Raw genomic sequence first — 21,841 nt, 5'->3', positions numbered from 1 at the left:
AGATGGGAACAGATGATGTTCTGATCACCCAGTATAACATAGTTGAAAAGGTTAAACGGGACAACTACGCCACCTGCTGTCGTAATTTTCACCTGTATTAGAAGTAATAGCAAATGGAGGATTTGTTGCAAGGTAACGTGTCTGTGGACAAAAATAATGTATATTAACTAGAAAAGCACATTGAAGCTGAGCTGGTTGTACTTGGTTTGATATTATTTGTCCTACATTAAGTTTGCCATGTTTTTATTAATTTAACCACTAAAGTAAATAAATCAGTACAGCAAGTTAATATTTCTGTGATATTCATCTGCTGTTTGTCCACAAGAGATGACAAGTCTACCCGAGCCTTTTGTCCTTTATAAAATGCAGGTATGTTACCATATGTAGTTGTATACAGTGCAGTAAAATGCAGCATTTTATGTATTTTTGTCATTTAAATTAGTTCCAGAAATCTTATTTTGAATGGAAAATAATTCAAAAAGAGTTAAAAGTCTAGTGTAAGAAATCTGTATGAATTAATTTTGTAAGTATTTTCTGTTTCTGTCTTGTAAATTTAAGAAACAATCTTTGTCGTCATTTATTTTATTTACGTGAATTTAAATCCACTATATGATCACTATGCATTGTACAGAGTCCGATGTAATAACATACCTTAATCCAAAAGAGGAGGATCTGCTGCAGAACAGAGCTCCCTACTCTTTTGTCCTTTGTTATAAAATACAGATGTGAAATAAACCTGCTGCCTGAGAAGATTCATTCAGGTAGATGACACACGGATGAGCATAATGCTGTGACATCAAAACTAGTGTGGAAACAATTTACACAACTGTGTGTAAGAATAATGAAACCTCCACCACACTTACACTGAGAGAGGCCTTTTGTGTGATGGAGGCTGAGGGCTTATACAGTCGCTTTAAAACAAGTCCACATCTACTTCAGTTGTTTAGGAGAATGATGCAACCCGTTTTCTGTTAAGCTCCTAGTCTTTTGAACTACAAAACTTAATCCTAATTTCCAATCGGCTTGAGGGTGAGTAGATAATGACATAATAATTTTTATGTGACGTTTTCAAAAGGTCATCATGTGTCAGAAGTGTATATTTGATGTTTATACCCTAGAGTTGCCAAAATGATTAATGGAGTATTAAGCATTAATACTTTTTTTTGTCAAGTTCAGTGGACAGCTGGGTGTACCGTTACAACGTGATCAAACTTCCAATGATTATTTCTTCAAGATGTGGCTGAAAGTTCAGGGGGCCTTGGGTCATGTTGACACAAAACAACCTTGTTGCAAAATGTGTTTATTTATTTACACCGAACACGTTTTAAAATATAGCATGTACCAAGATTTTTTTTACAAACTCATGTACACTCAACTATACAAAGCTGCTCTGGAACATTAACATAAAATATACAATGTCAGAGGAGATTGTAATGTCGAACATGCTGAAAACAACTACTGAAACAACAACAGAGCTTCGTCTTCGTCAACATTTGGAAGCTAAAGTGAGGTAACCTCGGGCCTTTCAGATGACGTCTGATTGGAGGTTCCTGACGTGTTGTGTGGATTATCTGTCTGCTTTGGAACAACAAGATACTTGACAGCCCAGTGCAGCCAGGACTTAGATACTTTGAACTGACTGAAGTCCTGCAGACTCTGTCCCGACACTCGGTAAGAGTAAGAGAACAGCTGGCCATCACTGTGAACAGTGGGCGTCGTTTTCCTGACAGTCCTTGCAGTTTGACCCTGTTGGTAAATACTGCCCTCTTTGGAGCCTGTCTGAGAGTCAAAGAGCCAAGATGGAGGACTCCCACCAATCTGAACTTCTGCCTCTTCTTCATCCACTAAGGCAGTAAGTGCTTCTGGTGAGGGCTCACTTCTCTTTCTCTTTGCCTTTTTGCATTTTCTCTCAACAGTCTCCTCCATGTCCTGCTCCAAAATCTGTCTTTCTTGGTCCAAAGTCAGAGGATTCTGTTGTGCTGTGTTGGTGCAGTGTTCACCTGTGGCAGACAACAGGGTGATAGAGGGTTCTGGGGGAGTCACAGAAGTTGAAGAGCCAGCAGTGGTGGGGAGGCTAGATAAGTGTTGTAGTTTCTGGTACGGTGGGAGGTCGCTGTGTTCTCCCTTGCTGTGCTCTGATGTGTGCTGGGATTCCCTCGAGCTGTGGACAGGAAGTTGCGTGCTGGTTAAGATGACAGCACAATCGGGCTTGGCCTCAGCAGCAGTAGGATTGTGTGGTGAGTGGGTTGGTGTTGCGTCTGGGGATGGATTAGAGGATGAGGAGGTGTCACATGGTGGAGGAAACATGTCCCAGGGGTTTGATGAGGATCTGATGCTTCTGTCAGTCATCCCTGCAATCACGACCTCATGTAGCATGCTGTCCTCCACCAGAAGAGATGAGTGCTCAATGGTGTTGTGGCCTGTCACCAGAACTGCTGGCTTGGCTATTCTCCACTCTGCATGATCAACAGAAGGCTGTGTGGTCTCTGATGGCTCGGAGACCTGAGGCAAATCTTGCTTTCTGTCCCCCGTAGCAGCAGGGAGCCCACTTGCTGAACTGCTTCCAACATTTGGTGGTGTTGGCAGCTGCATAGTATGTTCCTCTGGGATGAGAAGATACTTTATAGGGACTCTAAAACATTTCACTCTTTTATATCCGACCCTTTCAACGTCCCAGCTCGTGGCTGTGGATGTGTCCGCTTGGGTTGACAGTGGGGTGTAAATTGAGGTTGAGGGCTGCGGGCTCACAGGACGGCTGCTCGCTGTCATCAGCCTCTCCTTGACATCCTCCAGAAGAGCCTGCATACAGTCATGCTGCCACTCCCCCAGCAGCTCTGACAGATCAAACCCACACTGGCTTGCCTGAGAATCCTGCACCTCCTGACCCAGCATGGCCCTCCATGACTTAAAGATCTTCTGCCTGACGGAGGGCAGTGTCGTGCTGCAAGGGGTATTGTCTTTCACTGGACCGGCTGCAGTGGTAGCCAGCTCTCCAACTGATAAGAAGAACCTGCATTTAGTCTGTTCGTCGACCATGAAAAACTGCAGCCGGTAGTCCTGAATGCACACTGTTGTGTTGACCAGACTGGTTAAAGTCTCGCGGTCCTCCTTCTCCTGAAGATGCTCCCAGGCGGAGGCGGTGAGGACGGCAGGGATCTGGAGCATCCCGTCGGACAGGAAGAGCAGCCCTGACGGGGTGTCAGAGCCCTGAGCCTGGTCCTGAGACATCGGACCCACCCCGATCACATGAGCCTTCAGCCACCCGCTGCTCTCCTCCTGGGTGCCATAACTCAGGATCAGACTCTCTATCCATGGAGACAGCCTGCTCCGAGCAGGTCGAGGCATGTTTGGAGTGTCAACCTGTGTGTCGCCAGTTACGTTCCGTCAGAATATTTACGATGCACAGTAGTTCCTCCACCACAGCATCACCACGGGAGCTAGAAACGAAAGACATTACCTTATAAAACACCAATTTGCTGGTTTAACGGGACACATTATTAAATCGTGGGAAAAAGATATAATGGAATCTAAGCGTTGCAGACTTTGCACATTAGTGCGTCTCCACTGTAGTTTTATAGTAATGTTGCAGGATGCTCTTAGCTAGCACAGTACAATATACTAGCTTACACAAGTAGTCGACACTATTACCTTTATATAATCATGCGTAAAGCGTGATAATATTTACGTTTGTCCAAAGTAATGGCGTCGACGTTTGTTTTCATATTACCCAGAGGCAACAGCGGCCAGAGTGACGACAGGTTTTCCTTCAAATTAAAAGCGCAAATGTTAGGTCTATGTGCTCTTGCACAGACCCGTAACTTATGGCCATGAATATTTACGACGAAAATAAGATTTGCGTATTCATTATTTTTTTGTATTACTAATTAACAATACGAGTTGGGTTTTAGATTTTACTCACACCGGAAATACAATTTTGACGGCTTTATGTTGTCAAAGTGGTTTTGGGGCTCCGTTCCGCTTCTTTTTGATACTCACTGCTTACAATCATTTCGACATCTAGAGAATAAACACGCAACAATGTCTTAATTTATAAAACAAATTACACGAAGTCATCAGTACAACTTAACTAATATCTGTTACAGAAGTAAAAGAAGTAAAATCCTCTTCCTACAAATGTTCCTCCCAAAGTATTGGGACGTTGTTTATCTACACGGTTTCCACCTAGCTGATGGTGCATTCAGGTGCCAAATGAATTCTATCATGGAATGGCTGTGATTGTAAACTTCTTAGATTTTATGAGAGCTTTGATTACACAATACTGTCGTATGAGAATAAATTTTTTTTTATCGTTTAACTTTTATTGGATATATAGCCAATACAATTTGTTTCTTATACACACAAATACATATCAACATGGTGAAGGCGTATTTCCCATATTTCCTTTTGCAGCGAACGCAGCATAATACATGTCTTCACGTCCACTTGGAACATTTTCGCATGGAGAGATTTATGTTGTCCTGACTGTAGTTAGGTACAGCGTATGCCCATAAAAGAAAAAAACGTATCGTAGTATTAAGGTAAGACACCTAGGAAGAGTAAACTTGAATTGCTAAAATGAAAGGACTGACATAACAACTTTGAACCATTTTAAACGTACAATGCAGGGCTGCAGACTATGTTTATGTGTTTGTAGCTTTACCCATTTGCCAATTATTTGGCGTATTGACTGTCGGCTAAGTCACCTCTTCTGCTACTGAATTATGAATACCATGGCTAGCGACATTTTATCGTCTTCGACATATGAACTGTTGTTTGTTGACGGTTGTTTTGCTACTAGCATAGCCCATACGCACCATTTTCTCCAGCACCTTCGCCAAACTTAATCTAGAAACCTGTTAGTGAAAGAGACAGTTGTGTTTTTCCACAGTAATCAACAAAACCTCTAAGCTACGCAGTATTTCAGTTACCTTGTAACGTTGAAATGTTAAGCACAGCTCGCTGCTGCCCACCGTGTTGTGTTGTAGCAGATGACTAACTAAGGGAGTAGCCTGCAAACGCATTGTAAAGCCATTTTTAATGTGAGTGTTGTGTGTTGTCTTTTTGTGCAAACCGCACTGAAGAACGTCTCCTGTTAATTTGCTTGAAGGCAGGTGTAACCATGCCCCATTCTGACAGTGAACCCGGTTCGACGGTTTCGGACCCTCAACATTCCCAGAAACTCCTCCGAGTGCTTCGCGTCTTCTGGCATGAGCAAAGTTTTCACGATGCGCTCCTGGTGGTTGATGGAGAGGAGCTTCCCGTCCAGAAAAACATCTTGGCTGCTGCAAGCCCTTATATCAGGTCAGAACATGTGCCCTGATCTTTCAGCGTTGACTCAGTCACACCAGCCCTAATATGGTCATGCATTAGTTATCTTTGGGAACATGGGTGTGTCCACTTTCACAAGGACAATGGTGCTGCCAAGAATGATACATGCACAACAGGTTTTATTGTCATAATTGACATTAAGTTGTGTTAATGGTTTCCTGTTAGGACCAAGCTGAACTACAATCCTCCAAAGGAAGATGGGTCTACATACAGGATTGAGCTGCAAGGAGTCTCCATGTCCATCATGAAACAGATCCTGGACTACATCTTCAGTGGTGAAGTGAGGAGACTTTTAAAAAGCAAAATGACACACACACTGTTTTTTTGGTCTGGTAGGCATGGGTTATTGTTTGCGTCCCCACCTTCGTCTTTGTCTCACCACCTGCATGTCTGTCCTTCACACACAGATCACTTTGAGTGAAGAGACCATCCAGGACATGGTGCAGGCATCTGACCTGCTCCTCATGACTGACCTCAAGTTCCTGTGCTGCCAGTTCTTGGAGAGCTGCATTACTGCAGAGAACTGCATAGGCATCAGGCTCTTCTCACTGCACTACTGCCTTCACCACGTCCACTACATCGCCACCGAGTTCCTGCAGACACATTTTGCAGATGTGGCTGTCTCTGAGGAATTCAGGGAGCTGCCCCCGAACCGGCTCTGCGAAGTGCTGGCCATGGAGAAGTTGAACATAGGCAACGAAAAGCACGTGCTGGAGGCTGTGGTGCGATGGTTCGCACATGACCCCGAGGGTCGCAGGGTGGGTGATGAGCACTTCAGATTCAGTGTAAAGATAAGAGGCTATGAAAAATGTAGACCTGCAACTCTTTTGCAACTAGGAACTGCTGATTTGAAAAATACTAATACATTTTAGTGATTTGAAAAAAAAAAAACGTTTCAAGTTTTAACTACAGTTATATGGTCAAATTGGTTAATGAGGGAAGCTTTATAATAAACAAGAATGAAGTTAGTTTAGATCAAGACATTTACCTTCTCTCTGATACCTACTCAGCTAATTCATAGTTCAATAGTTTTCTGAACCAAAAGGTTTATTTGATACATTGGTTTATGATCCTTCTCTGATTAGTAAGTTATAAAATAAATGAGTTTTCTAGCCTCAGATATTTGTGACATGGCAGTAGAAGTCACTTTGCTTTGGCCTTAAATAAACATGAGGGTTTAAGAGGTATTTGGGGATAACCTCTTACAGGATCATATCAGGGTTTCTTCATGTTTTAATCCATTTAGTAAAAATAATATAACCACAGTATTTAACCCAGATTTTGAGTTAAATCATGAAAATCATATAGTATGTAATGCAGTACAAACATTTCAAATCTATTTGCACTTAAACTGCTTTACTGCTATGATGAACACTGACTAAGATAAATGTAGAGTTGATAACACAACTCAAACTAGTCTAGAGAGTTGATTTTTATAAGGATGAAAACAAATGGCTACCTGAAACAATAGGCCAACACGGGACAAACAATTCTATTTAAACCTTAAATAATGGTTATCTTCCTTTCAGTTAGTCTAAAGTAGTTCATCATTTCAGTGCAGGGCTGGGTAATATATAGATATTTTATCATTATTGTGATATGACACCATGTATGCTCTTAGACTTTGGTTATCATATTGTGATATGGCAGAAGTGTTGACTTTTCCTGGTTTTAAAGGTAGCATTACAGTAAAGTGATGTCACTTTCTGAACTTACCAGACTGTTCTAATACTTGCCTTTGCCCACTTAATCATTATATCCACATTACTGATGATTATTTATCAAAAACCTTATTGTGTTAATATTTTGTCAAAGCACCAATATGTATCCATACAATACTGTCTCGATATCTATATCGGGGTATTTGGTCAAAACAGTCCTGATATTAGATTTTGACGCCCAGTCTCAGCATTTATAAAAATGCTTTTGAGCAGATTTCAAAGGATTGAGAAATAAATTGTGTGTCACGGTTTAGCCTAAAATGTGGAGATACTATTTTAAGGCTATGTCGCCCAGCCCTTTTTCAATATCTTTTGTAGGTTGTGTGTCCTTACTGCTTTCAAGGGCCTGTCTCTGCAATTCCTATTTATTTTTTCGTGTAAAACTCCTCATGATACACAATTATACTTGTCCATTAAGTCAGATGACACTAATCAGTAAGCTAAACATCAGGCATGTTTTAAGGACATAAAAACCTGGATGACCTGCAATTTTCTGCTTCTAAACTCAGACAGAACAGAGGTTATTGTGCTGAGCCCTAAACATCTTAGAGACACATTATCTAATGATATAGCTTCTCTGGACGTTATTTCTCTGGCCTCCAGCATCACCGAAAGGAATCTGGGAGTTATCTTTGGTCAGGATTTGTCCTTTAACTCCCACATGAAGCAAATTTTAAGGACTGCCTTCTTCCACCTACGGAACATTGTAAAAATCAGGAACATCCTAAAAAGATGCAGAGAAATTAGTCCACTCTTTTGTTACCTAAATGCTGGATTATTGTGATTCCCTTTTATCAGGCTGCCCCAATAAGTCCCTAAAGACTCTCCAGCTGATCCAGAATGCTGCTACAGCTGTTCTGACAGGAACTCATATTAGAGAACATATTTCTTCCATATTCGCTTCTCTGCACTGGCTTCTTGTAAAATCCAGAATTGAATTTAAAATCCTCCTCCTCACATACAAAGCCCTTAATGGCTAGGCACTGGCATATCTTCTAAATGACCATATTACCCCACTCATACGCTGCGCTCTCAGGATGCAGGGTTTCTTGTGGTTCCTAGAGACTCCAAAAGTAGAATGGGAGGCAGAGCCTTCAGCCATCAACTCCTGTTGAACCATCTTCCAATGTTGGTTCGGGAGGCAGACACCCTCTCTACATTTAAGAGTAGACTTAAAACTTAAAGCTTATAATTAGGGCTGCACATTCATGTATCATTAATTCATTTTACTGACTTGCTTCTTCCCTGTAGTGTCTGTGTGCTCTCGTCTCACAGGTTCCTATAGATGGTGGTCCTGCTTGAGTGACCTATTATTATTATTATTATTATTATTGTTATTGTTATTGTTATTATCATCATCATTGTACTTTTAGTATTATTGATACTCATATCTCAATTAGTTAGGCTGTTATTATTGCTGTGGCTGCTGTAGCCCCCCTCTTCCCTTCTCTCTCACTGTTTCTCACCCCTGCTCTCTCCCTCTCCCTCCGTCTGTTTCACTCTCAACCCAACCAGTCGAGGAAGATGGCAGCCCACCATTGAGTCCGGTTGTTCTCCGCGGTTTTTCCCTGTTAAAATGCAGTTTTTTTATTGCCACTGTCGACAAAGTGCTTGCTTAATCAGGGAGTATGGTCTAGACCTGCTCAATTTGGAAAGTGTCTTTAGATGACTTTTGTTGTTAATTGGCGCTATACAAATAAAGATTGATTGATTGAAAGGCTTAGTTGAATAGAGAATGTGATGTGGGAGGGACACTTGTTACCAGTAAGCTCAGAGGGACAGTGTAGCAGCTTTAGTGGTGAGTAAACACACACAAAGTCAGTTTAACCAGCTTTATTAAATCAACCAGGGTTTACTCACCTTTTTATGTATGGGCTGCTTCATGCAGCTTGTGTGTTACAAGCGCCACCCTGTGTTGTTCAGAGGATGATGCACTGAAGGACTACACAGTGTTGTAAATAAAATATTCATAATTTTTTAAATCATTTAATTTATTTCAAATGTTGAGGAGTCTGCAGCCAGCTGATGCCAATGCCACTAATTTTAGATTCAGGATATAGTGCATTAATTTACAGCGGTGAACAGACAGTGTCACTGGAGCTACTTGAGTTCCAGAGGTATCTGTATATCAAAAGTTAATGGACACCCTCAAGCCAATCAGAATCCAGTATTCACCCAGATCACAGTATAAATGCCATTGTTTGTTCCATAAACCACAAAGTGAGTATTTTTATTGTATCTGTATTTGTAGGTACACATGAAGGAAGTGATGTCTGCAGTATGGCTGCATGGCCTGGACATAGGCTACCTGAGAGAGCAGGTAAGGAAACACTAAAGTGTCGTCCAGATTTAAATGTATACCTCATAGTATTACCAGTAGTATAACAACATGGTATCCCATCAGGCCTTGGGAGAGCCACTGATGAGGGAGGTGATCAGAGAGCACTGTCAGCCGGTGCTGACAGAGGGTCAGCTGCAGGGTGAGGCTCTGCTCGCTGCGTTCAAACCCAGAGGTTACTCTGAGTGTATCGTTGTCGCAGGGGGGGAGGATCGCAAGTAAGTCACTGTCCACCATCTTTATTTTATCATTTATATTCTGTTTGGACATGCAATTATTTATCAACATGATGACACATTCTGTCCAATCCTGGCCTACAAAGAAGCCTCTTGAATATATTTCACCAAATTTTGATGGAAAACACTAAGCAATTCTTCAGAATTTCTTTGGCATGAAAATATGTAAATTAAAAGTCATTTTATTCAAATGGAACAATCTAAAGTTGCCTTGTGAACAGTCTTGAATTGTAGTTGGTATGCAGCCATTTTCTGTCATGTGTGAATGATGTCCAAGACACATAAAGACATGTCTCAATGACAGATTGAATAATGGTTTATTAGAGTAAAATGTTGAAGAGATTAAAGTAGTGCTTAGTTCACCCAGATCACGCTGTCTGCTCACATCCTGTTCGGTCTGGTGGTTTTGTCTTGTACAGAAACAGGAAGGCGACTGCTGTGACGCGTTGCATGTGTCCACTCTACGACACCAACAGACAGGCCTGGATTGAGCTGCAGCCAATGAGCATAGCCCGCCTCGGCCACGGGGTGGTAGCTGCCGGTCAGTGCTGGGCTTAGGCCAGGAAAATCCATCATCACAGAAGTGATGCAGATAAAATATGTGTGCCACATGTCATGAACAGTGTTGAGGGTAGCACACTACAGAAGTAACACATGACAGTTATATAGTACTTCATTAACATACAGGTTCAGTTACAATCTGAGGCAACATGTTGCCACCCGAAAGAATCCTGCTAAAGGAATGCAAAAATGGCTGCAGAGTCAGACTCTAAATGGATATACTCTCATTACTTAGAGTTTGTCTGAGAACAGGGCAAAAATGTAATAATCAAGTGCAGTCTTTGTATTGGGAACTCTTTACAATGAGACAGCAGAAGTTTTCCAGCGGTGAGGCAAAATTGCCCTCTTCCATTTTGTAATTCCTTGTTATACTTCTGTGGTTATTTTGGTGAAAGTAAAGCAAAAGTAGTGTAATCACCAGCGCATTACTCTACACAGACCGTAATATTTAAAAGTAACTTGCAAATCAAAGTAAGTAGTAATAGGTAATACATTACATTTTGGAAGTAACTTGCCAAACACTGGTTATGATGATTTCCTTCAATTAATGATTCTTTCATCAGAATTAGGGTTTTAATAATTTTTTAACAGTGCAACTAACAGGTTCAGTAAATATGAAAGTCTGTGTTAAGTCCATGTTTTGTGTCTTTTAGAGGGTTTTCTGTTTGTGATGGGAGGAAGAGATGAAAACAACACTGTCCTGGACAGCGGAGAAAAATATGACCCAGAATCCAACACCTGGAGCCCCATACCAACAATGCTACAGGTATAGTCAGCCCGTTCTCTCACCTCACTTTTGGTGAGGTTTCAGGAGTTAGAATGATCCCTCCATTTAATGTTTCTGTCCCTTTTTCTTATATTGAAAAGGTTTGAAAATGTGTATTTTGTTTGTAAGTTTGAATTTGCTGCTGTTCAATTTTGTTTAAGCAGGATAAATTATTTGTCCATCATACAAACCATGTTTTTGCAGCCATGTTACATTAAAGATTACAGAATATTTTTGCTGACTTGTTTATTTAACTTTATGACCACTGGGTGTCAGCAGTGCTGCAAAACAGGTTCAGTTTAAACCATGCTGGCAGATCAGGCAGATTTGACGTAGACTAAACTACCCCAATCCTCTCCTTAAATTTAATTGGTAAAAGTGAGTCATTCGTATTGATTATATATTGTTGAACACTCTAAACAGTAGTTGTGTATCAAAATTATATTTCAGTATATGACCCGAATTCTAAAACTGTTGAGACGTTATGTAAAATGTAAATAAACTCAGAATGCAATCATTTTTAAATGAACTGTGTTTACTAACAATAGTTTTACGAAGTGTTTCTGAGCCCATGTAGTAATATCTTTTATACAATCATGTGTTTTACAAAGTGGTGAACCTCACCCCATCCTTTCTTGTAAATGACTGAGCCTTTCAGGGATGTCCGTTTCATACCCAATCATGATACTATCACCTGTTACCAATGAACCTGTTTACCTGAGTGAAGGTGTTTTGGAGCATTCCACAACTTACCCATTCTTTTGTTGCCCCTGTCCCAACTTGTTTGAAACATTTGCTGCGATCTAATTCAGAATAAGCTTACCGGTATATTTTTTCCTAAAATTCAATGATGTTGATGAGAAAAAACATTAAATATAATGTCTTTGTACTGATTTCAATTTAGAATATTTCAAAAAGAATTAGCAAATTATCACATACTGCTGCCACATATCACATAATGTAAGGTAAGTCCAAAGGTTTGGAACCTCATTACGATTTGTCAGCAATGTACATTTTGGAATTGTTGATAAAAATAGTTTTACAAACCCCAGACTGTATGTGGTCAGAAATGGAATAGTGTAATATCTGTGCTTATGTGTGATTTCAGTGGAGCATTAGACCCCAAAGAGTTTGTGTGTAGTTGAATGCGTGGGACATTGCTATGCTTTGATTGTCATGTCACTGATGTACATAGGCTCGTCAGAACTTTGGTGTGGTGGAACTAGACGGTCTGATCTATGTTCTTGGAGGAGAGAATCAAGAAACGGAGCTGATCACTGTTGAAGTGTTCGACCCTCACTTCAATACCTGGAAAATGCAAACCAGTATGACCATGATCCGTAAGGTAACAACATGCAGACAAATATCACATTTCAAAGAATAGGCATAGCAATGCCACAACACAGTACTTTACATCTAACAAATAAGCGGGGATATAGTGTTATGTTGTCAGTGCTATTTATAAATAATATCAGACGTGTAGGAAAGCTGGGCAATATTACCAAAAATATGTATCAGGATTTATTGTAACATTAAACCTTAGTAATAATTAATAAACAATATCTTATACCATAAGATATAAGATATATATATATATCATATACACTTGTTCCATCCTCACAGTGGAGCTCTTCTTAATTCTTTGTACTGAAAATAAACAAAATCGTGGAGGCAAATGTATTTAACATTTTCACTAAGACACAAGTATTTGTTTGCTGAAGAAGGGAAATCAAACTATTTGTTGCCACTTTCAAAATATTTTCTATCATAAATGGATCCAAATAAGACTTGAATGACCTGTTATTTCATTCTATTAATGGTATGTTTTAGGTTATGGACTGACATTAATTTAACATACACTTGTACAATGGACTGCAGTGTCAGTAACAACCTTCTTCAGCCTCCAGCCAATGGTGGAAATTAGACAGAACTGAGATCAAGATATTCATTTTCCACAGTGAACCTTTCTATACATTCTGACTTGTACAGCCTTGTCTGACTTCTGTTTCAGGTCGGCTGCTACGCCTCCATGAACAAGAAGATCTATGCCATGGGTGGGGGCTCCTACGGGAAGCTGTTTGACTCTGTCGAATGCTTTGACCCCAAAACCCAACAATGGACGGGCCTCTGTCCTCTGAAAGAGAGAAGGTAAAACGAACTCTGATTGTGTTAACATACAGGCAGTTTAAAGTCAGCATCTCTTTTCTTCTTGTCATGTTATTGTCTTGTTATCTTCTCTTTTTGTCACATGTTTGCAATTGCTTGCTGTATAATACATTTAACTTCAGCCTGTATTGCACAACAGGAAATGAAACATGGCTGCGTGGTCAATGATGCTCTCCCAGAACTGTTAGTTTTAGTTTCAGTTTGACGTTGACATTCATAATGACTGTCAAATGTTAATCAAGAAGATGAAGTAGCTATGACTGAGGCTGTTGAGTCATACCATGTACATGTTGTAGTAGTAGCACAACCTGTGATCTTAAGGTGTGAAGAAAGAAACACACAACCTTCAGTCTTTGGGTTTGCATCTCTCTTGATTGGTTGTACCAGCTATGTATTTAGACTTCCAGAGACACCATGGGTAAATAGTTGAACTCAAGCCTAATGTATACAGTGAATCCTTAAGGAGGTGTGTGACGCCCTGCCTTGGAGAGTTTCCTTTTTTAGTGTCACCAATTTCAACCCAAATGTCAACTTGAAACATCACTGTAAGGAACTGATTTATAACTTTACTTATAGCAGTAAATAATGGCTGAAGTCAGTTTTTTCTTTTTCTTGGTTTGGAAAGAATTTATTTAGCTTTTGTCTGATCATGTTTGTGTAGACTCATATTGCCTGGTGATTCCTGGATTAGTCACTGTGCTGTGAAACCTTTGATGATAAGTAGGCCCGTCCCTCACCCTTTCAATACTGGCCTCTTGATGGTTAGTTAATTGCTTGTGTGCCACGATTCTTTGACAGTTGAACAGCCCCATTCAACTGTTGGCCTAATAGACTCAGCATATTACTCAGCTTCTTTTTGATAAATGACCATATCCGCCTTTGTTAGGAATTAAATGTGCAGATAAAAATGGCAAAATAAAATCATCAGTTTCAGAAGTTTTCTGAAATCAGAAGTTTAGATTCACCTGTGTTGGGGAATGATAATCAGAGATAATTATTAATTATATTAATATTAAAATCTAATTTACATTAGATTGCCTCAGGAGGATCACCCTTGAAGAAAGGAAATGATAGCCAATTCGGTCTCATAAAAGGTACTAAACTGTCAGTTTGGAACTCTGATTAATAATTGACTTAATAGCTACAACCAAAATTACAGCTTAGGAACTTAAGAGTCGAAGGATTTTGGAGTTCTTAACACAGAAGAGGTTGGCAACATTCACTCTTGTACAATATTAGACAGCATGTAGGTTCAAAAGCCTTTTATTTAACACAAACTATGAAAAGACACAATCCAACCAAAATGTACTATATACTGAAGGGAACTACAACATGGCTGATGAAGGGTGGACTGAGGTCCAAGATGGCGGCTCACCACATGTTTCTCTGACAGGAGAGAAACAAAGAAACAATGGTGGTGCTCACACCATGTGCTGGCTCTCATCACATGTAGGTGTGCTATGGTCAAGGCTGAAGAAGTGAGTGTGTGATGTGGTGCCAGGTTGTGAAAGATAGTTAAATTATGCTTCACACAGACTCAGGATCCTGCATGCAACTAACCAACATCAACTTAGCCGTGTGGTAGAGCCAACTACCAATACCTGACCACACAGAGATTACAATATTACTTGAACAGTGAAAAACCGCATAGATTCAGCACATGTGCATTACATTAAAGGGGTGCTGGTGGTTCCTTAGCCTTAGCTGATGAGCCAAGCAGGACAACATTGTAATCCTAATGTTGGAACAGTGCTGTCCTTGCTGTGCAGCGTTCAATGAAAACTTGGGGGAACCAGTTGCTCCTTTCCTTGCAGAGGTAGCAGCTCTGTGCTTACTCACGTTGTGTTCCTCTTGCTCGAAGTTGCTTGCTAGAAGTTAGCTGGCAAGCTTTGTGTCACAGTTGTTGGTGCTAACTGAGCTAGGGTACTAGCAGGACCTCATGGCGCTGCTGTGGAGAGAAGTCATGTGGGCCTGCTGGACCTGCAGCTGGCAGCTTTGCAGCAGCTTTTGGGTCACCCTGACCAATAGTAGCTCACATCTGGGTGTCTGGGCAGTCTTTGCAGCTAGGTATGAAGGCCTGGGGAATTCTGGGGGACTGAGTTCATTCAGAGTCCATTTTGAAACCCACAATGAACGACTTCATGTGCGGATCCCAACACCTGTTATACTGATGTTTTTTTTAATCTTTTCGCACACTAATGGCTAATTCTATTTTATACAAACGTATAATAAAGGCAATCCAATCCAATTTCTTGAACCAATGAGTGGTGATTTCTTATGTTCTTATTGAGCTGTTCTGCTGTGTCTCATCTTTCTGGCCTGTCAGTTGTCATCCTGGTTGAGTCATTGTACAGCATTTGTTCTCAATGTACAAAACATTCCTTCTTTTTGCAATCACTTTTTACCAGTGACATCTATTTGGAAAGATGACTTTCTACAACCTAAAAGCATGAAAGACCTTTTTAAAAATAATGTCCTCTCTGCACCACCAATTGTAAGATTCCAAACTTTTGAACAGCAGTGTATATCCAGACAGAAGATATGATCCATATTGCTCACTCCTATCCAGTGTTGTAAAAAGTAATGTCATACTTGAGTAAAAGTAAAAATATCAATATCAAGTATTACTTTGGTAAAAGTGGAAATCATTCATATGCATATAGTACTTCAATAAAAGTTTTGTACAGTATCTGTACGTAAGTGTCCAAACTACAAATTACAGTAAATTATACATATATTCATATGTATGGATATCATCCATGTTGTTTTTTTGTTTTTTTAATCGATTGCAGATAAGATAAATTAATTAAGAAATGCACTACTTTGGCTCTCATGCAGCAATCTGCAACTAGTAGTGTCATTATCAGACAAATGTAGTGGAGTAATAGGAACAATATTTGCCTCCAAAATGTAGCTGAGTGGAAGTGAAAAGTAGCAAAAAATGGAACTACTCAAACTCCAAGTACCTCAAAACTGCACCTAAGTACAGTACTTGATTAAACATACTTGGTTACATTCAATAGCTGCTCTCTTACATGCCCTGTAATTTTCCTTGTCAGGTTTGGTTCAGTGGCGTGTGGAGTTGGCCAGGAGCTCTACGTGTTCGGTGGAGTTAGAAGTCAAGAGAATGACAACCCCGATCAAAGACACATGATGACCTGCAAGTCTGAGTTCTACCATGACGAGATGAGGAGGTCAGTATATGGAATGCTGCTTCTGACGAATTTGTTTAAAAACAATTGAAAACTTTTACTAAATATCTAGTATAAATATTGAGTTTAAAAGAGGATTCTTAGCAACCTGGAAAATGTGAGAAAACAACAATTTTGTTATTATAGAAAATCAAGAAACTAATCCAGGAAAATGTCATAAGATTACAGAATAATTGTCATTTTTGTTGATACCCATATCTGTTGTTGTTTGATGGATGCAGGTGGATGTTTCTGGATGACCAGAACCTGTGTATACAGACCAGCTCATCCTTTGTTTACGGTGCTGTGCCCATCGGAGCCAGCATTTATGTAGTAGGAGACCTGGACACAGGTCAGTAAGACAGCAACACAGTTCAGATGGGGTTACAGGAATGTATGTATTTAAATGTGAAACACTGGTGTTTTCTTTCTGTACAGGAACAAGCTTTGACTACATCCGAGAGTTTCGCCGCAGTACCGGGACATGGCATCGCACTAAGCCCATGTTACCCAGTGACCTCTCTAAAACAGCCTGCGCTGCCCTGCGCATCGCCAACTGTCGACTGTTCCGCCTTCAGTGGAGCCAGGGCATGTTCCGAATCCGAGTCTGAGTCCACTGTTGCACACTGGTATTTTCTACCTGCTCTAGGTCTGGGTTAAGGGATTTTATGAACACTAAAGTATTATAGATGTTGAAGATTGTGACTCTCTGCTCTGCGGTTTCGTACTCGGGACCCTTTTCCTGTATGACTTGAGGGGACAAAAGCTCATCCAAACACAGTTTTGACATTATAGGTTTTATGGCATTTTTTAAATAATTATAAATATTTTATTCTCTTTATCATGGGATCAGGCCTACTTCTTTGTTTTCCTTTCTTTTTAAAGGACATTCCTCATTTATAATGTTTACAGGTGATCTGTTACTCTGGTGAGGGATTTAAACTTTAAGCAACATTTGACAAATTAACTACCACATTATCATTTGAGGGATTATGTTACACATTTTAAAAGTACTGTTGTGTTGCAATTTGCATTTTAAGATCTATTATGTTGTTTGGTGTTGTATTGTTAATCCCTCTGGCCAAATGTAGGCAAAATGATAATTGGTTTAATATGATTTGGTATTTGCAGCAGGTACAGAGGGGTTTGAGGGTAGGGATTGTTTTAGTTATCTTAATCTTGAATGGGAAGTGAGACTTCAGTGGAATTGGAGAGCAAGCCGTCACATTGGGAGAAATCCAGTGTCGAAAGCAAATACCTAACTACCTTTCACTCCTGCTACTTACACGGTATAGACCAGAATGCATTGTAACCACAAAACAAGCCATTTTGAGTAATGGCCCCTACACACTGTACTATAATAATGACCTTGTGGGTCCAGTGCACGTCGCTCTCTGTAAAGTCTGTGTGTTGCAATCTTTGTCAGTTTTGGGACCTGTCAGACTGTGTGATGAATGCCTGGTGAATCGAAGTGCTACGATGTAAGTAGAAAAAAAATCAAAAGCTCAACTCACATTAACTCATGCCATTCATATGTGTTACTTTCTAGTTTTGAAATGCAGCGCAGCAAAATAAAACCAAGCTGTGGACATGGTGTGGGCACTGTTGTAGCTTTATGCACAAAGTGGTCCAAAAAATCATTTGTTCACATTCTAGTGACAAAGGCCCCCGCCATCTGCAGGAATCATTTCTGTTGCCCATCAGAAGAGAGGGGGGAAGTAGTATGTATGACATTTTTATTGAAGCACAAAGTCTGCGGAGGGAGGAGGAGAGGCTAGTGTGGATAGATAGGTCAGACTTTAACATGGGAGATTTTGGGAGTATGTTTTCTGGCGACAGTCGATGTTTTATTTGAACCATTTCCCAACATTAACAAAGGACTTTTCATTGTAATCATGGTGGCAAAGGTTTCCTAATCTTACCTAAGCAGCAATTTTAACCCAAAGCATAATCTTTACCTGACCCTAACCAAAATGTTTGATTAAATCTTAACCATCAGATAGAAAACAGTTTTGAGAGGCACAGACAAATTATGTCCTCCTGTTGATCAGGGCATCACAAAATACATGTACATGTTGGTCTGGATGTCGCAAAGGACATATATTGTTGTTTAGTTTGGAGGACTTTTTGACTGTCTTGGGTTGCCAAAGCTGTAAAATGGCCATCAGCCTACAATGTTTCATCCTGGACTTCCACAATCACATAATGTATAAGGACCTTTAGTGCCATGATTGTCACTGCAAACCTTTGCTCTGCTGCAAATTAATCACCAACAGTGTAAAAATCATTTAGGTGATAAATGTTGTTAAAAGAAATTTTAGTCAGTGTTTATCTTTGACTGAGCTGTGTGGGCCCAGCCTGCTCAGAACGTCGCTGCGGGTGACACTCTTGAGTTGCTGGATGTGTTGCTGCCTTCACGACCTCTGACCTGGCTTTCCAGTCAGTACAGTTTTGGCATCCCTTGATGGCATTTGTTCTGTGTGAGTTACAGCTGCTGCTGTCTGTCCACAGCTCAGGGGCAGCACAAACAAAGTAGATGCACACTCAGTGGAGCTCATGGAGTGTTAATACAAACTCACTTAAAATTCTAAGTAATTCTGCAATACAAAAATGTAAGATAACCCTGTAAGTTTTAAACAAATACTGTGCAATGATGTGTTCCATGTGCAAAACTAAGAAAACTGTGGCATTAGAATCAGTTGGAGTCAGAGTTGTATATCACTTCTATAATAATCTTGTAAGCCAGTAATTTTTAAAAAATATTTGAACATTTTTGAGCAATGGGAATCCAAATAGAAAAAAAAAAACACCACCAAAATTCAAAACACAGAATTCTATAAATCTTAAACTGACAGAGGAGCACCAGCTGAGTGTGGTGCTCATCTTCAACATTAACTGTTGTAACCTTGTAACTACAGTGAACTCACCACTTAGTTCAGTTTGCCACCATTTTTACTTCAGTCTACAGCTTCATTAGGTGAGCGTTCATCAAAATATAAATGAGAGTAATATGAGAAACTATTAGCAACAGAAAGTAAAAGACTTCCAATAGTTTGTCTTTGTAACATCACCTCATCAGATATTCAAAGATCATTTGTCGACTGTTTTACTTCGGTGTTCTTTTGTTTTTACTGAGGTGATTATGTCTGTATCACACACGTGCTCATGTATTCATAAATAGTAACAACACTGTGCCAGAAATCAGATTCTGCTGAGGTCAGCTTCTTAACAGTTCGAGGTTCCCTGTTGCAGGTGTTTTCTGCTGTAAATGGTTTATTGCCTTCAGTAATGTTGTATACACAGCAGGAAAACAGGCTTTGATTGTCAATGATGATCAACTTAGAAAGCTATATCAAAGATCTTTTTGAATATTATGTTAGATAAATGAAAGTCTCTGTTGCTACAGTGTCCCACCCTAGGTCAAACATCCATTCAGAAAAAGAACAGTATTGTACAGTATCTTCACACTGATATGTAACACCACCAAAAAAATGTGTTTCCTGGAGCTCTACAAAGCAGCAAGACAAGTCTGCTGAGGCCCGACTGAGAATATCATGCTTCCTTATTTTTGCAATGACACTTAACATTCCATAGTCTCATCATTTACAGTAAATACACTCCATTTCCGAGCTGCTCTGTATCGTAAACAAAACTTGTTCTCACATGTTAGAACCATATGACTGTCTGTGTTGTGATACACTGGAACACACCATAAGGGAAAATAATAGCAGTCTAAACTGAGTCATGTTGTGAAAGATGGGGAGTTAAACTCCTGTTTCAGTTTGTGCTTTTGTAATTGATGAATGCTGAAGTTTTGTTACATGTTGAGTGTCATTCATCTACGTCAAAGGAATTAAACACCAAAGTGGTCAACAATATCTCTCATCCCATTTATTCCTATTTTTTGTTTGTATGCAACCAAACACCAGATGCCAATAATTTTTATGAGAGCTAAACTTTGATCACACAACTATTTCACTGAAGTATAATCTGGTAAAATCATCCTCTTACTGCCCCTTTTATACTCTATGATGTACCAAAAGCTGAGTGACTGCCATTAATAATGTTCTCTATTCAATAAAAATATTTTTTATTTACTGTAGCTTTGATTTCTGTGGTCAGTGTTAGGATTGAAGATTTGAAGATTTTACCAGAAGTGAGGCTAAAGTTTATAAAATTCCGTATTCCTTATTTATGTCCTTATTCAAAGTCATAAAATTTGAATAAAACAAACAACTTTACCGTTAAAGGGATAAGTACCTCATATAACCCCACATCAAAAGACCTTAACTATGACTTTAAGTCACTTCGCCCGTTGCTGATGCCCAACTCTCTCACACTGTTCCCACCTGCAGAGTCTTCTCATCCCCCTGGCTCCTGGTCAGAGCCGCTGTAAATCACCTCTGTGTTGTAGCCCCTGTCTTCAAACTGGCATCTGTCAGTCTCAGGCTGTGTTCAGTCCCTGTCTGGTGTCCAGTTATGTTCACTAGGAAGCCGGTCAAGCTGAGGCCTATTGCCTGCGGTCACTCAGCCGTCGATTGAGGTTGTGGTGTGGGCAGACTCCCATCAGCTAATAGTGCCACTTGGCTCCACAGCTTACTGAGCTACTTGCTAACAGCAGCTAGGATGTCAGTTAGTTGCTACAACCAAAGATAGCTACAGCGAAGGGCAGCAAGTCCAGTTTTATGAGCAGCAGAAAGTGGTTATGCTGCCCCCTAAATATTTGCAGCTACCTTCTAATTCTGGCCATTTATTACAAATTACACCTCTAACATGAAGATGGCGCTGCAAAAGTGAAGCTTCTGCTCTCTAAATGTTTAGGCTAATCTGTGTGTCTGTTTATATATTGATACTTCTTTTGAACAAGTGGAAATTTGAAAAAATCTGGTGGCATCAAGCTAATTTGTCATGGACCAAAGTGAAACTGACCTGACAGTGGTTCTGGCTGAGAGGTCAACAAAACCATTAGGGATCATCTGTGAATCTGAGTGTCCATTATAAATTTCCTCTCGATGTGGCCGATTGTTGTTGGGATATCTTGTTCTGCAAGAGATGGATTCATAGCTGGTTGGTCCCACTTAGAAGCTGTCATTTCACTCTGCCACTGGGAGGACTAGAATGCCTCCTTTGTTCAGTTCAGCAGTTCAGTACTTCGGTAACTCTCAATGTTCTCGTTTCCCTTGGTAAGGGTTTAAATAATGCTCTCTTCAGCAGGTTGTGTTCCACACAACATTTCTCCTGATTACTTTGAATGTAGGTGTAAATTAACAGATAATTCTTTATGTGTTCATCCTAAATTGGAACAAGGTAAAAATGTGCTTGTAAATTGAGTGTCTAGCCGAGTTTATCAGTATCAGCAGTATACAATGTGTGTGTGTTGATCAGGAAAAGTCTAGACAAGGGATTAACAGGATTACGTAGCAGGACCAGGATGGAGGTAATTCAATTTAAGTGAGCAGCTCTCGTGACCACTCCCAGGACTAGGTCCTGTGACTGATGTGGGGTGGGGGAGGGGTTGCTGACATGGCACTTAA

The 21,841-nt window shown here is 40.1% G+C and overlaps 2 protein-coding genes across 4 annotated transcripts; one reads left to right on the top strand and one right to left on the bottom strand.

Annotated features, from left to right (window-relative positions):
* Positions 1–1,283: 1,283 nt before the first annotated feature.
* acd (ACD shelterin complex subunit and telomerase recruitment factor) lies at positions 1,284–5,105 on the bottom strand. Of its 3 annotated transcripts, none has more exons than XM_084365315.1 (2): positions 4,929–5,105; positions 1,284–3,437 (listed from the first exon to the last, which is right to left on the bottom strand). In XM_084365315.1, the coding sequence occupies exon 2, from the start codon at positions 3,343–3,345 to the stop codon at positions 1,501–1,503; it is 1,845 nt and encodes a 614-aa protein (XP_084221441.1). In that variant the 5' UTR covers positions 3,346–3,437; positions 4,929–5,105; the 3' UTR covers positions 1,284–1,500. The 3 variants fall into 3 exon arrangements, with proteins under 3 accessions (XP_084221441.1, XP_084221440.1, XP_084221439.1); XM_084365314.1 differs by lacking the exon at positions 4,929–5,105 and adding an exon at positions 3,649–3,852; XM_084365313.1 differs by lacking the exon at positions 4,929–5,105 and adding an exon at positions 3,686–3,852.
* gan (gigaxonin) lies at positions 4,413–20,185 on the top strand. The gene is made up of 13 exons (XM_084365316.1): positions 4,413–4,538; positions 5,108–5,301; positions 5,494–5,608; positions 5,736–6,086; positions 9,301–9,369; positions 9,454–9,605; positions 10,043–10,164; positions 10,838–10,950; positions 12,146–12,295; positions 12,962–13,098; positions 16,176–16,310; positions 16,550–16,659; positions 16,746–20,185. Exons 2-13 carry the CDS (start codon positions 5,120–5,122, stop codon positions 16,916–16,918), a joined length of 1,809 nt encoding a protein of 602 aa, XP_084221442.1. The 5' UTR covers positions 4,413–4,538; positions 5,108–5,119; the 3' UTR covers positions 16,919–20,185.
* The last annotated feature ends 1,656 nt before the right edge of the window (positions 20,186–21,841 follow it).

The sequence above is a fragment of the Pagrus pagrus genome (assembly GCF_965226575.1).
Source record: "Pagrus pagrus genome assembly, chromosome: 10".
Classification (NCBI taxonomy): Eukaryota; Metazoa; Chordata; class Actinopteri; order Spariformes; family Sparidae; genus Pagrus; species Pagrus pagrus.
This window is presented reverse-complemented; position numbering and strand designations above follow the sequence as displayed.